Below are 15974 nucleotides of genomic sequence, written 5' to 3' on the forward strand. Positions count from 1 at the left end.
CACAAGATTTTGCAAGAGTTACATTTGCCCTTGCTGCACTTCTGCGTCCTTCATTCCATCGCTTCATTCTCTTTGTCAGGTTAGTTTCGCATCTTTCTCTTCAATCTTTCATTATGAGTACTTCATCTACTCCCGAACGTGTAGACCTTGGGGATTCTGAATCCACACCTTCATCTTCCCCCATTCGCATTAGGGCTCCCCCTCCTAGGGTTTCTACAGATCGCCCTTCGTTGAATCCATTAGATACTTCCCCTCTTCCAACCGAAACATCCACCTCAGGCTCTGATTATGTTCTTACCCATGAAGAGAAGAAAGCAATCATCTCTATTTGCCGCATCAAGTTCTCTATTGCTTCGGTAATGGAAGAATTTGATATTCCTGAGGGAGTAGAAATTGCAGAATATCCCGAGGGTGCCGATTTCACCTCCGGCGAGGGAATTGAGGAGGATGAGTTGCTTCTTTCAGTAAGGCACCTTAATGCCCTCTGATTCCCTCTTCATCCCTTCTATCATTTAGTTTTCAATAAGCTAGGTCTTGCCCCCCTTCAGGTAAATCCTAATTTCTTTCGCATCCTTTCGGCACTGTTGGTGCGCCGGAAATTAGAGGCTCTGGATTTGACCCTTGCCGACCTTCTGCTTACTTATAATATATCTAAGCATGGGACCGAGCCTGGTCGCTTCTTTTTTACTTCTCCCCTTCATCAGAGGATATGCACGAACCTCCCTTCATCCGAAAAGAAACGGAAAGAAAGGATGGTTGTAGTTAAAGGAAAATGGTTCGTGTCCCAATCAATTGCGCTCCCTATCCCGTGCAAATTCGGGAAATTAGGTATAGAATATTTAACCTCCCTTCATACCAAGTGTTCTGGCTGTTTTCCTTGCCAAGTCTTAATATTTCGCCGTATTTATGAGTTTCTTGGTGTTTTTTCAGCTACATTCCCATCCTCCGCAACAAGGAATAGACTTTCTTTTCTTGAGGAACGAGTCTGGAGTGACCCCTCGCCTGTCGAGGACCTGCTAACTTCTTCAAACCTCAAGGACATTGCCTCCAGTGCCGTTGCTGCATCCCTCATGGATCTGTCTCTACCATCCTTTGACAGTTTCCCTATGATTGAGGAGGAGATACAGAGGGCTGAGGCTTTAAAAAAGAAAGCCGAAGATGCCCAACCCTTGGTCGTCATTGGATCAACTGAGGATAAAGTGGAGGTTGAGGAACCACCATTGAAGAAATCTCGCCTCAACCCCTCATCCTCTGGCAAGGGCAAGGTCCCTTCTAAACGCAGAGGGAAAAAGGCTGAAGAGGCCGAACCTGAAGATGAAGTCAGGGCCTTTGTTCTAGCTGAGACTGGGGCTCCTTGGACTCCTTCCTTCACCAGGGCTGACAGGTCAATCCTGCACTCAGGGGATTCTGTGATTACAGACCCTTCAGCTGCACTGGCGGTGGCTCGAGGAATGTGGCTCCCAAAGGACGAGGAAGCCATCAGCCAAATGGGGTTGGAGCAACTACTCCCCTCTACCCCAGTCCGGGCCATAGAGGTTCGCATTGCTCATTCAGAATTAAGTTACTCTTGCTTGCTTATGTTTCTATTTATGCTTATATTTGCTTCCCTGTTAAACAGAGTCTATACCACACCATGGCCCTCTGCGCCACTGCTGAAGCTCAATCCCTCTCCATCAAGAAGTTGGAAAAGGATCTTGACAATGCAGAGAAGAGAGCCACTACTGCCTCTACCAATCTGAAGATAGCTTCTGAAGCCAAGGATACGTATAAGAGGCAGTTGTCAGCCTCTGAGGCTAAGGTGGATTCTCTTCAGGCCGAGGTTCAACGCCTGACCGAGGCTCTTACTACTTGCTTTAAGGCGGGGAAGCAAATGTAGGGGCGCTACTCTTGTCTGGCGCACCTGGCTAGTGCTAAAGCGTTCCAGTCTGGCTATAATCAGGGCTCAGGCCCTAAGACGATGGATCCGGACGCCTTTGACAAGAAAGTGGGGGTGCACTTCCCATACGATGAAGGGCCAGAGGCTTTGGAAGCTGAAATCCGCTTTGCCGAGATGGTGAAGGCACACCTGAAGGGTACTCCTAGCTCCCCTGCTCCTGCGGCTTCAACTCCTCCTACCTCAAGTCCTAATGTAGTGGATGCTTTTGAATCTACTCCCTTCGATCCGAAGAGGAAGTAGAGCCATGTATTTTGTTTTTATGAACAGCCTGTTTTGGGATAATGAATATAATTTTTTTGTTTTAGGCTTGCCTGACTTGTTTTTGCTGTATGCTTTTGATACTATTCATATTTCTCTGTCTAGTAATGTGTTTAAACACTAAACATTGTCTTTATGCTTCGGATTTATGCTATCCGTGGAAACGCAAGGATTGTGGGAAGAAGGAGATCCTTTTAACAGTTTAGTTGATATCGCAGGATGATTCATATGGACAATGATTTAACTGTTAAATGAACCCTCCTTACCTTTTACTTGCCTGTAGTAGACGTATACATACTCTTTCCTTCTCATGTGTTCCTGATGTGAGGTGGAGTATGATGAACTTATGACATATCCGCATCCACAGGGTATTAAACACTTGGAGTCTAGTGGAAAGAGTTCTGATCCGGGTACCAGAGGTCTAAAGCGAATTACTCCTCGGCACTGAGTGTGGAGGGATATTGCTGAATAAGACACTTATGGTCCAATTCTGTCTCGGATACTTAGGATTCGAGGTGAATTATCCCTCGGTACTGAGTCGTGGAGGACTAGTGCTGAATAGGACACTTAGGGTCTGAAGCTGTCTCGGATACTTAGGATCCGAGGCGAATTATACATTCCCTGGCGTGGAGCCGGAGGGGGGTTTCGCCGAGCCGAACACTTAGGGTCTGAGGCGAGATTTTTGCCGAGCCAGATACCTAGGGTCTGAAGCGAATGACCTACTCTCCGGCGCTGAGCCTGAGGGGAGGTTTAAATGAATCACTCCCTGGCGCTGAGCCAGAGGGGAGGTTTTGCCGAGCCGGACACTTAGGGTCCGAGGCGAGAGAACTACTCCCCGGCGCTGAGCCTGAGGGGAGGTTTTGTCGAGCCGGACACTTAGGGTCCGAGGCGAGAGAACTACTCCCCGGCGCTGAGCCTGAGGGGAGGTTGTGCCGAACCGGACACTTAAGGTCCGAGGCGAATGAATTACTCCCCGGCGCTGAGCCTGAGGGGAGGTTTGTTTTATATTTTTCCTCAAACCACTTATCACTCCCCGGCGCTGAGCCAGAGGGGAGGTTTTGCAGCCGGACACTTAAGGTCCGCGGCGAATGAATTACTCCCCGGCGCTGAGCCTGAGGGGAGGTTTGTTTTATATTTTTCCTCAAACCACTTATCATGAGCCCGAGGACTCAAAAATGATAGGAGGCCAAGAAAGCGAGTAACAGTGGCTGTGAAGTTTTCCATTTGTTGACTTTAAAGACCTACCTCCACTAATATTCCCTTCTTGGCAACCAAATGTTGTGGACCACGCATATATGAACCGCATTTCTTTTCTATTTCTATCCGATGTGGGATATAGACTAAATTTTGTCAAAAAAGTCGGTGTAAGGAATGCCTCTGGTATTGAGCTTGACAGCCTTAAATACCAGTGGGCCCTCCTTACACCGTAATTAACTATTTGAATATTCCCATATATAACAGAATGTAGCACATACTGTTTTATCGATGTGGGATAGAAAGTTTTAAGCACAGGCCATAATTCATGTGTTTTGTGTCTTGTGTGCTTGTTGTTTTTTGTTTGTTTTGTTTTTGTTTTTTTTTGTTTTAAAAATCATTGTAAATGCTTTTTAGCAGCTTGCTTCTAATGCATAAAAGCTTTTTAGCACATAGTGCGACTTGGCATGCGCATAAAAGTTGCGTAATCATAGAGTCGTATGGCCCCCCCCTCCCCCATTTTTATAAAAAGAAACGAAAATATAGAAAAGTTTGGCTGACTGTGGACATATTCAGCCTTATTTGTGAAGAACTTGTAGCAAAATTGACAAACTTAACTAATGGAAATACCTTTTCAGGTGTATTGCGTTCCAAGGACGCGCAATGGGACGTCCGCCAGCTTCGGCCAAACGATATGCTCCTTTCCCCACTACTTCGGTAACTCTGTAGGGTCCGGTCCAATTAGGTTCCAGTTTCTTTACATGAGCTGTCTCCTGCTTCAAAACCCAATCGCCTACCACAAAGCTCCTGAATCTGACGCGTTTGTTATAACTGTTACACACCTGCTGTTGGTATGCCGCGAGCCGAATTGCTGCCGCATCTCTCCTTTCGTCCACAAGGTCAAGGCTATGTTCGAGTTGTTGCTCATTGTTCCCTTCCAGTACCAAGGATGTCCGAAGGGTTGGGATTATGGACTCGGTAGGAATGACAGCTTCGGATCCATATGCTATAGCAAATGGGCTTTCTCCCGTGGGCCGTCTTGGAGTGGTTCAATAAGCCCAGAGCACTTGAGGGAGATTCTCGTACCACTTTGTCTTCAATTTCTCCAATTTTTTCTTTAAGCACCCGAATATCGTGTGGTTAGTTATTTCAGCTTGCCCATTGCCTTGTGGATGACTAACTGCAGCCAATTTTTGCAGGATTCCATGTTCACTAAAGAACTTTCTCGTACTTCTGTTATCGAGGTTCTTACCATTGTCCATTACGATGACTTTTGGTACCCCAAACCGGCAAATAATGTTGCTCCAAATGAAATGCTTTACTTCTTCGTGGGTGACGCTAGAGAAGGCTTCAGCTTCGACCCACTTGGTGAAGTAATCCTTAGCCAAAAGCACATGCTCTTTTTTTTCCATGGTTTTGGGTAACGGTCCTACTATATCAATCCCCCATTGGGCGAACGGCCATGGATTAGCCATGGCGTGCAAACCTTCGGCAGGTTGATGCTTTATTGGACCATGGCGCTGACACTTGTCACATCTTCTTGAGTATTCCTCGGCATTCCGAGCCAAGTATGGCCAAAAATACCCCTGGTTTAGAATTTTGTGTGCAAGGGATCTTCCTCCGGAGTGGTTTCCACAATCTTCTTCATGAACTTGTTTTAGAATTGTGAGAGCCTCAGTAGGGGTTAAACACTTGAGATAGGGACCGGAGAATGACCTTCGGTACAACTGGTTATTGATGATTGCGTACTTAGCCGCGGTAAGCCTGAGCTTCCTTGCCTCAGCTTTCTAATTCGGGAGAACCCCTTCCTTGAGGTAGGCCTCGATTGGATCAATCCAGCATGGCTCGGGTGGTACTTCCGGGATCACCATCACCTCTTGCTGGGGATTAATGCTGGGCTCTTCGAGAACATCGATTAGAACAAGCCGAATCAACTCTTCATCTGAAGATGATGCGGCTGCAGCCAATTGATCTGCTTCGACATTTTCATCTCGTGGTATCTGATGGAACTCGATTTGATCGAACTCCCGGATAGCACTCTCTACAGCATCTTTGTACGACTTCATACGTTCCTCCTTGGGAGAATATTGCCCTGTCACTTGATTGATCACAAGCTGTGAGTCATTAAATATCGTACCTGTAGCTGTTTAGCTAGCCGAAGTCCGGCGAGCATCGCCTCATACTCGGCCTCGTTATTAGTAGATGGGAAATCTAGCAAAATTGACTGCTGCAGTTTGGTACCCTCGGGTGTTGTGATGTCAATCCCGGCCTCGGCCCTTTTCCGATTGGAAGAGCCATCAACTCGTAACTCCCAGTATGGCTCTTGAAGTGTCGGTTCCTTAGGTTGATCTTCGTACTCTAGTAGGAAATCCGCTACCGACTGCCCCTTGTGAGATACCTTCGGTGCATAGGTGATGTCAAAAGAGCTAAGTTTAATAGCCCATTTTGTAATTCGACCAGACAGGTCTGGTCTAGCTAGGATAGCCCGTATAGGGTGATTTGTAAGTACCACTATGCTGTGAGACTCGAAGTAATGTCGAAGTTTCCTCTTGGCATGAATTAACGCCAGGATTACCTTTTCTGTCTTGCTGTACCGTGTCTCGGCATCCGTCATCGTTTTGCTTGTGTAAAAGATTGGGTGCTGAACCTTACCTCCTTCTTTGATCAACACTGCACTTGTTGCTACAGCTGATACTGCCAGGTACAGGATGAGAGTGTCTCCGGGCGTTGGAGCAGAAAGGATTAGGGGTTTTGTCATGTAGCTTTTCAATTGATTGAGAGCTTCCTGCTGCTGAGGCCCCCACATATATTTGTTTTTGGATCGAATAGCATCAAAGAAAGGTTTATACTTATCAGATAATCGGGATATGAACCGGCTAAGAGCCGTAATTCGGCCGGTTAGAACTTGCACTTCCCTGCGGGTTTTCGGCTCCTGGTTCTGTATGAGTGCCTTTGCCTGAGCTGGGCTTACTTCTATTCCTCTTTTATTTACGACGTGCCCAAGGAACTGTCTTGACGAGACGGCGAAGGAGCACTTGGTGGGATTCAGCTTCATATTGTATCTTTTGAGAGTATCAAAGACCTCCTGGAGGTGCTTCGGGTGGTCCTCTTTCCGTATACTTTTGACCACCATATCATCGATATAGGCTTCAACTGTATTTCCCAGCAGATTATTGAAAATTTTATTGACAAGTTGCTGGTAGGTGGCTCCGGCATTCTTTAGACCGAAGGGCATCACTCTGTAGCAGTAAGTGCCCATTTCTGTGATGAAAGCGGTTTTCTCCTCATCTTCAGGATTCATGGGAATCTGATTATAGCCGGAATATGCATCGAGGAATGTGAGCCTTTCATAACCCGTCGTAGCATCCACCATTTGATCAATCTTGGGCAGAGGAAAGCTATCTTTTGGGCAAGCTTTGTTAAGGTTGGTATAATCTACGCATACCCTCCATTTCTCATTCTTCTTTTGAACGACTACTACATTTGAGAGCCATTGTGGGTATTGCACCTCTCGAATGAATCCTGCTTGTAATAGTTTATTTACTTCCTCGGCTATTATGCGATTCCGTTCAGGTGCGAACCGTCGGTGCCTCTGCTTGACTGGCCTGAACTCTGGGTTAACCCTCAGACTATGGCATGAGACTGTAGGATTGATCCCCACCATGTCCGAGTGATCCTAGGCAAAGACATCCGAATTGCACCGAATGACCCTGATCAATGCTTCCTTCTCTTCAGCTGTGCAAGATGAGCCAATGTAGGTGATCTTCTGAGGGTCTCCGAGGACTACCTCTATAGCTTCGAGGGACTCCTCGGTAGGTGCTTCAGCTTCGGCTTCTTCCTCTGCCTTGAGATACTTGGGCAGAGGATACTGTAACTGCTATTTGATTGCGTCTTTGGGATTCGCCTCTGACTGAGGTGATTTCGACGCTTTCTTTGCTTCGTGTAACGTTAGCATGTAACATTCTTTGGCAGCAACCTGGTCTCCCCAGAGGTCGATTACCTCCCTGTCATCCGGGGATAAACACCTCATTACTTGATGAAGTGTAGAGGGGACTCCGTTCATACGATGGATCCAACCTCTCCCCATAATGAGGTTATAAGATGGATGAATCTCTGTCACGACGAAGTTTTCCTTCAGAGTTCTTTTTGCTGCAGTAACGGATAGATCGATCACCCCAAGCGGATTCACCTTAGTACCGTCAAATCCCATTAGGGGGTCGGAAGTTGGCCTGATGGACGGTGAAACCCCCAACTGATCAAAAGCTGTTTTTGTAATGATGTTGGCGCTACTTCCCGGATCTATCAGCACTCTCCTGATCATGTAATTCGTTACCAGGAGGCTGATGACCAAGGGGTCCTCATGCGGGCGCTGGACTCTAGAAAGATCATTGTTACCGAATCCAATGTTGATGCTGCCTGGTGCAACCGTGTTTACCGAAGACAATCTTCGTAACTTATGAGCCTCTCTCAGCCTGGATCTGTACAACTCTTCAGACTCTTCATCATCCTCTGACCTTCCGTGTAGAGCATGGATAACCTTTACCTGACCGCCCTCTACCCGTCGAGGGTTAACCTCCCGAGGTTTTACGTGCTCCTTCGTGGCGAGATACTCCACCAATTCTCCTCTCGCTATCATGCTTTCTACCTGTCGCTGTAGGGACCTGCAGTCATTGGTGGTATGCCCATAATCTCTATGGTAGGCACAATGTTTGCTTTTGTCCCTCTACTCCAAGGGTTGTTTCATGGGCTGAGGAGTCGCGAACCTCGTCTTATTCTCTTGGAATAGGCGCGCCAAGGTAGTACGGAGAGGGGTAAGCCTGTCCTCTGTCCTTCGCCTTTTCTCAGACGCTTGGGTGACTTGTGTGGCGGTATGAGGAACCTTCTGCATCCTTGTGCTCGCAGCTTTCTCTCGAGACTTGTTTTCCACTGTGACGAGGGTAGCGTGCTGTGCACGGTGAGCTACGTTTTCCTCCAACCGAATGTAGATTTGTGCCCTAGCGTTCAAAGTCTGCATATCCGGGGGGGAATATTTGACCAAGGATGTGTGAAACTTGGTTCCCTGGATCATTGCCAACTTAAATGTTTCGATTGCCGTGGCAGGATGGCAATCTGCTATCTCCGAGGCCTCCATGTTAAACCTGGATAAAAAATCTTGCAAAGTTTCTCCCTTCCTTTGCCTTATGGTGAAAAGGCTGGCGATAGTTTTCTTCTGCTTCTTATTTCCGCAATACTGGGCTAAGAACATAGTGCACAAGGTCTCATAGTCAGGGATAGACTTGTGTGGCCTATTTCTGAACCATTCTAACGCTGCTCCGGTTAAACTGGTAGGAAAAACCTTACACATCCACGGATCGTTATGATCGTCCAGTGCCATCTTTTGCGCATAATGATCGAGATGCCTAGAGGGGTTTCCTGCCCCATCGAACTGGGTGAAGGATGGCATAGTGAACTTCTTCGGCCTCTCCACAAGGTACACCTCGTCAGTAAATGGGGTCTTGACCAAGGAGTTCTTGTGCTCTCTAGCCATCTCGGCTGGTGTCTGGACTCTCAAGAGCTTCTTTTCGTCGAAGGCATCTTGTACACGTGCGCCATCTGGAACGCCATTGGACTATACCGTAAGCCTATGGCTGGACTCGGCCTGTTCGTCCTGTGTGCGATGCGGGAGATTATCCGAAGCAACCGCCTCGGACCTCGTCCCTTGCTTTTGCTGAACCTCACTAGGTCAAGCCCCGTTGGGTGGTGTCTCGTTGGCTAGATGCTCGCGAACCGGAGGTAAATTCCGGGTGGGGGGTGGTGCCGCAGCATCGCCTGGTGGTGGTTGTGGCGTTAGCCTGGCCATGGCCGTGTGCAGCATATGAGTCTGCTGCTGAAGCGCAGCTATCTGGGCGACACTCGTATCGTTTGCTTGCCGGAGTGTCTCAAATTGGTGCAAGAACTCTTCTCGCATCTTTTGCATCAATTCTATCTGTTGATTCATTGCTGACTCTCCGTTTGACATTCCAGACACGACTAAAGGATTTAATTTGAAGAACAAGTGGGAGTATATTTCTATACGTTTCCCACAGACGGCGCCAAAGTGTAGGTGCAAAATTTCGCCCAACCAATAATGATTGAGAAAAATAAAACAACTCACTCAAAAACAATAAAAATAAATAAGAACAGTGTGTAGAGAAGCGTAGAATTGCTTGATCCTTTATTGGAGGTCTTAGCCTCTATTTATATACAAAAGATTGCAAGATTATGGTAGGACTCGCGTTGCTTGCCCTCCAATTCTTTCTATATAACCATTCTTTTCTAATAGAGTTTTTTCCATTGTCGAATTTTTCATACATAGAACTTGCCTTGTACAGAACTTCCTATCAGAATTTTCCTTCTACAGTAAACCCTTCAAATGGTAGGACTTGTGCATTCTAGGGCCGAATATATTTTGATCCGGCTGGGCTTGAGTAACAGGCCGGATGTTAAATACTCATAAGCTGGGCTGATGACTTCTTGATTCGGCCTTGATGGAAGTTGGAGGACAAATAACAATGGTCTTGGGCTGTAAATACCCTCAACTTGGGCTTGAGCATAATGGGCCTTATACGTCCTTGGAATGTAGATATGGGTAGTGGTGACGTGTGCGCTTTTTATTGGAGGGAGTTTTTTCCCTCCACAGATAGGCTCACCATTTTAGAATTATAGCCCTAGCATGTGATCATCACGATTCTAATAGTCGAAAAATCAACTGGAACCTCGCTGGTGAGTGATTTTTGCAAAACTTTGAATAGGGGGTTAACTGTAAAAATAGAAGTTTGGTAGGGTTTTTAGGGAGAGAAATTATAATTCAGGGGGGTTTTATGCAATTTACCCTAGATAAATACAATCTGGTTTGTTTTTCTCCCTGAATATTTATACATATTAATTGCAACCCCTTAAACTTGAGATTTTACTCTTAAATTTTAATCTTGACAATGCATTCCGTTTCGTAAATATTTAAAATTTTAGTTACTCCCGAGTCCACCTGGACAAGCAGAATGACAGGCTCCCCATCACATGTTGAAAGCCGGAGAATGTCGTGGGCTGAGATGGCGCAGGAAGATGAGCTTGAGGAAGAGGAAGAGAATGAATCAAATGGGCATGCGCTGTCAGGAGAGGTGATAATGGCAGCTAAGGACAGGCCGAAGCCAGAGCCCTCAAGAGATCAAAGAGAGTACATCCGGTTTAATAACGTTCAGAGGAATACTGATTATATCTGCTTGGAGAGAGTTAAAGGGAGAATTGTTAACATTCTTGATGGGCTGGAGCTCCACACGGGGGTTTTCAGTGCTGTGGAGCAGAAGAGGATAGTTGACTTAGTGTATTTGCTTGAGGAGAAGGGAAAGAATGGGGAATTGAAAGGTTAGTCCACCACTAGTCCATAAAACTCTGTGCAGTGCTTGTCATAATGCTTTAATTTTTTTTTCTCTTACTTTACTCTTTACTGTATTTAATTGTTTTTTGTCATTAGAATCATGGTTTTTTGGGTTAAAGGTTTTGTACATCGAATGATGAAATTCCCCTCCACATATGGAAAGTCAAACCCATGTTTTTTCATTTATCATTTGTGTAAAAGCTAATTTCAAGGATTATTGGAACTTGTTGTATGAGTCGTGGCGAAGCCTATTTACATGGAGGCTGGATATGAGAACATCCTGATTGCAATTTCTTTATAACTGCCATAAGCATTAGAATGGTAGGAAAAACCACGAAAAAATCTTGTAGAGGTTCTTCATTCTTAAATAACAACAGCAGCAATTTGTTGACTAATTGTTCATGATGGTTTATGTGCCTTAACTTGCACTGACATGATTTCTTTTTAAATTAACTATATTTTTCATTTTTCCACTGCCCTAGGTTATTGGTTCTTGTATTAGCTCTATTTTGCTATCTTTACAATGCTCCCTAGTGGGTCATCAGTTACCTTCTAATATGCTGTATGCTGTATGTCAAGGGAATTCAAGCAAAACTCAGGGTTTCTTGTGGATGTCAAGTAATTGTATTATTTGTATATCCTGTAGAGCTAGTTCTATCTCATTGTATTGCGCTTCATGGTATCTCTGACTTTCAACCTTTTGCTTAACTAGAGATCCTTAATTACTTGATCATTCCATTCCATAATCTATATGCATTAAATAATTGGATTCTTTGTTCTAATTTTAATTCTAGTTCTTTCTTTCTTTATTTTTAAATGCATTCCGGTATTAATTTTGATAGATATGGGTAGCTTCACTGCTTTCATATAAGCTTGCAGTTTCTTACTAGGGTCATAAGTTGAAAAATAAATGAAATTATGAATTTATTATTTGTCTGACATCTACAAAAAGTTTATTTTTCTTCTTTTTGGCATGGTACGAATTTTCGTCCTAGTTGACTCTATTAGTATAGCTGTTTGATCTTGGGGAACTGCTTCGAGATTTTAAACTGGGTTTTCTATGGCATTATAACTTAGAGCAATGTCCATCAGAAAATAACAATAATAGAAAACAGCTCATGTAATGTAGAATATGGTTTTTGATATTGGCCGTAACATTACATGAAGGCATTTGGCGATGCTATCACTTGCAATAACATTGTCCTACTAAAATTTACAGCTTTAAAAGTTGTAACGGGCTGTTACATGCAATTAAAAGCCATTGCATACCATCACATTCTGTCGTGGCACCGCAAGTAGTTTCAGTGGGTAAGGTTTTTCCATTTCTGCTACTTTTTCCTAAATCATTTTTTTTTGTTATTTTTTAAACAACATCAACACATAAACCCACCAGAAACATATTTTAATACTAGATAATAATAGTTACTAAATGCTATAAAGAGTTTAATACATAAAATTGTAATCTTATAAAGTTAATATTTAATAAATTACTAGGCTGCTAGTACTAGTTATTTGATACATAGATTACTTATTGCTAAACAATAGTTATTAACTTAATAAGAACTAAATATAGTATACGAATTTTTCAATATAATAAAATAAAAAAAGATATAGTATATACCAAATTATTAATTATTATTCACTAACTAGTAATTTCTTAATTATCAATACATATATCAATCACGTTATCAGTCACCTTTATAATTGTATTTGCATAATTATTTAAAATATGCACTTCTCATATTTTAGATTATGTTATCAAATTGTCTAAACATTTTTAATTGAATAACTTCCATATTTATCGTTCATGTGCATTTGTGGTCATAAAAGTTATGAAGGTATAAATAACTAGTGGCAGAGCCATGAAATTAAATTAGTGGGGGCAGTGTTGAACAATGTCATGGTTATTATTATGTTTTTTTTTTTACTAAAATGGAAATATGAAAACTTAAAAATTGATTGATAATAATTCTTTTCTATACATTTATGATTGTCGTCGACGAGATTTTATATTTTGAAAGTAAAATGATAATTTATTTGATATATGAAATAATCTAACTAAATTGTAAGACTACTGTAGTATTAATTATTTGAAATGTCAATTCACAAAAACTATTATTCTTATTGTTATTATTATTATTTTTTTTTAACCTAAAATGAAAATTTCATTCACAAAGAGTGAGACTGAAAGAGGACTTGTATGATTCTCTCTTCCCGTTTCTGTCTTGAAGAAAGAATGACAGGGTAAAAGAGAGATATCAATGACTAACGTGGAGGAGAGGAACTATATGTGTTTTGTAAAAAAATTGCGAAGAGGCTTTACGAGAGAAAGATGATAAGCAGTAAAAGGGAAGTGTTCAAGGTTGAGACTAAAGCCCTTTTTTGTTTGTTTGAATTGGGTGTACTTTTACAATTTTGAAAAAATTATATATTAAAACTAAAATATAACATTTCCTAATTTGCACATAGAAACTTGAGGTTATTTTCCAGGCAACTGAGTCAAGAGTAGGTTCTACACAATTTGCTCTTAACATGCACCATTTATTTTTCTTTAAAGATGACCCGAGGATTCAAAATTTGTTCGTATTCTACAATGATTACACACTTATTTTCCCCATTGGATATTCCAGTTCTCATCATCTTAGGCATGTGTTGGTCATGCATATAGGAATACCCAAAATTATTGAATACATATATATATATATATTAAAATATTTCAAATTACAATATGTTTGTGGTATTAGGTCCTATCTGAGGTCCCCGATAGGTTTCGGTATTTTTACCAACTTGATATTGACAAGCCTCACTCACAAAATTACGTGTTCTATCAGGTCAGCCCAATACAATTGCAGGCCTAAGGAGAACTATTTAAAGTTCCGATGAAAATTTTAAGGTCCCATTTATGTCCAGTGAAACAACTTTGATCCTTGAAAAGTTAAAACAACGGATTTTGAGTTTCTTACTAGTTTAGGTTATGATTCAGAGTATCTGGTTCAAACACGATATTGTTACCGGGGGTGAAGTTACAGCATTGCCAAAATGCCATTTGGTGATTATTTCATTATAATCTTTATTTCCACACATGTGTTCTTTGCATATTAAGAGTTGAAGCATATCAAATATAAAACTACATTGGGAGCTATAAGAAATCTGATTGGGCCTTTTTTTATTGGGGCCTTAGGCAATTGTCTAGTGCTTGAGCCTCCTCTGCTTGCTACTTGGAGAGAGAATGAATGAATGATTGTTATGCTAGTTTTATTTACTGGGCCCTCTGTTCAGGTGGGGCCCTAGGCGTTTGCCTAGTGCTTGAGCTTCCTCTACTTGCTATTTGGAAAGAGAATGAATGAATGATTGGTATGCTAGTTTTATTAGTTTTCTCGATTAAGATTTATGCATTTATTTAAAATTTTATATGAATATCTGTCTGAGAAAATGAACTCAAATAATATAGTACATGTACTTAAAAATGTGCAATAGTGCTAATTCTACTCCATTATAATCTTTATTTCCACAAATGTGTTCTTTTGCTAAATTGAAGTGTCCATATCATGTTTGACTTGTTTCCTCGGCGTGTATGTTATAAGTTTCTTCTGGAAAAAACTGTATACGTTTTTGAGATGTGTATGCCATGCATCTAGGAGTGTAGAAATGTCGTCTCCAGCAGGATGCTAGACAGACATGGCCTAGCCTCTTACAAAGAACCGTCTGTCTGTCATGTTACGCTACATTAAGTAATTAAGCCCGTGTGTCAGATGCCTATCTGGGCATTTTATACTTTGGAGTCTTCAAACTGTGACCACAAGAGAAAATAGCACTTTCCAAATTTTGAATGTCAGCTGGTCCGATTTCTGTACTCCTTACTGGGTAATATTTTTCATCTGATTTGTTGGTTAATTAGATGATTAAGAATGTAATTTATTGTTGCTTTGCATATTAAGAGTCGAATGTGCCAGTGGCTAATGAGGCCATGGATTTTTCATTCTATGCACTTCTGCGTGTAGAATTTTAAAATTTAATTATCTAGATATTATTTTGGTTTCTCCCTAGAAAGGGTGCTTTTCTTTCATTTTTATTGTCGTTCTTCCATGAACTGGTTGAGAAGCGTCTATGTTTATGCTTTTGCAGCGCGCACATATACTGCACCAGAAAAGTGGATGAGGGGCAAGGGGCGTGTGACCATCCAATTTGGTTGCTGCTACAACTACGCAACAGTAAGTTTCTCTAGTAGATATGATACTTGTGTGACAGCTCTAGAATGAAATAAGTGTGTAAAATGGATAGAAGAGCTTATGATTTCAAATTTTCAACACTGTGGCAGGATAAAAATGGTAATCGACCAGGCATCATGCGGAATGAAATTATGGATCCTCTACCACATCTTTTTAAAGTGATCATCAGGAGGCTCATAAGATGGCATGTTCTTCCTCCGTGCTGTGTACCTGACAACTGTATCGTCAACATTTATGATGAAGGCGACTGCATACCTCCTCACATTGACAACCATCAGTTTGTTCGACCATTTTGTACTGTTTCATTTCTGAGTCAGTGTAATATAATCTTTGGAACAAACTTGGAAGTTGTGGGTGCTGGCGAGTTTACTGGTCCTAGCGAAATCCCCCTGCTCTTGGGGTAAGTCTGATGTGCATGTCAGCTTTCATGCATTTCCTTTTTCTTTTATTCCATCTACTGCATAGCTTTTATTTATTATTTATTAAATTTAATTTTTGTTTCCGAGAAATCAAATTCTTCAAGTTGAAATTCATTGTTTTTCGTTCTCGTCCGGATCTGTCCTTGTATTAAAAGGAAATGGGGCCGATGTGGCTAAGCATTGTGTGTCTGCAGTACCTACTAAAACGTACATGACACTCTCTAGTTTGGTTATTTTTACTGCAGTTTTTGTTATTAAATTCTTTCTTGTTTATTTGAATAAATGATTTTGATTAATATGTTTCCTGTCTAACTCATAGGATATCAATTACTTTCCGGAAAATGGATAAATCAAAATGGCCTATTGGATTTGTTCCGGAGCCTGATTTGCAGGGACTTCAACCCTTGTCATATGAAGACAGCAGACTAAAAAGTTTGAACCCTTCAAAATCTAAACTTCTTGTGAACAGACGGGAAGGAAGAAGAGTACATGAAGAAGAAGAGAGAATAGGAGAGACCAAGCGAGGGGATGATGGACAGAGATAG

The 15974-nt window shown here is 42.2% G+C and overlaps 1 protein-coding gene across 1 annotated transcript; it reads left to right on the forward strand.

Annotated features, from left to right (window-relative positions):
* Positions 1 to 10389: 10389 nt before the first annotated feature.
* LOC132301283 (RNA demethylase ALKBH9B-like) lies at positions 10390 to 15974 on the forward strand. The gene is made up of 4 exons (XM_059798550.1): positions 10390 to 10768; positions 14907 to 14992; positions 15100 to 15410; positions 15749 to 15974. Exons 1-4 carry the CDS (start codon positions 10405 to 10407, stop codon positions 15972 to 15974), a joined length of 987 nt encoding a protein of 328 aa, XP_059654533.1. The 5' UTR covers positions 10390 to 10404.

The sequence above is a fragment of the Cornus florida genome, unplaced genomic scaffold (genome assembly GCF_030987335.1).
Source record: "Cornus florida cultivar Cherokee Brave unplaced genomic scaffold, ASM3098733v1 CherokeeBrave_3.0.0_Hap2_Chr03, whole genome shotgun sequence".
Classification (NCBI taxonomy): domain Eukaryota; kingdom Viridiplantae; phylum Streptophyta; class Magnoliopsida; order Cornales; family Cornaceae; genus Cornus; species Cornus florida.

Coding starts and splice junctions, on each gene's coding strand:
- LOC132301283 (XM_059798550.1), top strand. CDS start 10,405: ATGACAGGCTCCCCATCACATGTTGAAAGCCGGAGAATGTCGTGGGCT. Junction 10,769..14,906: donor AAAGAATGGGGAATTGAAAG/GTTAGTCCACCA, acceptor ATGCTTTTGCAG/CGCGCACATATACTGCACCA. Junction 15,411..15,748: donor GAAATCCCCCTGCTCTTGGG/GTAAGTCTGATG, acceptor TCTAACTCATAG/GATATCAATTACTTTCCGGA.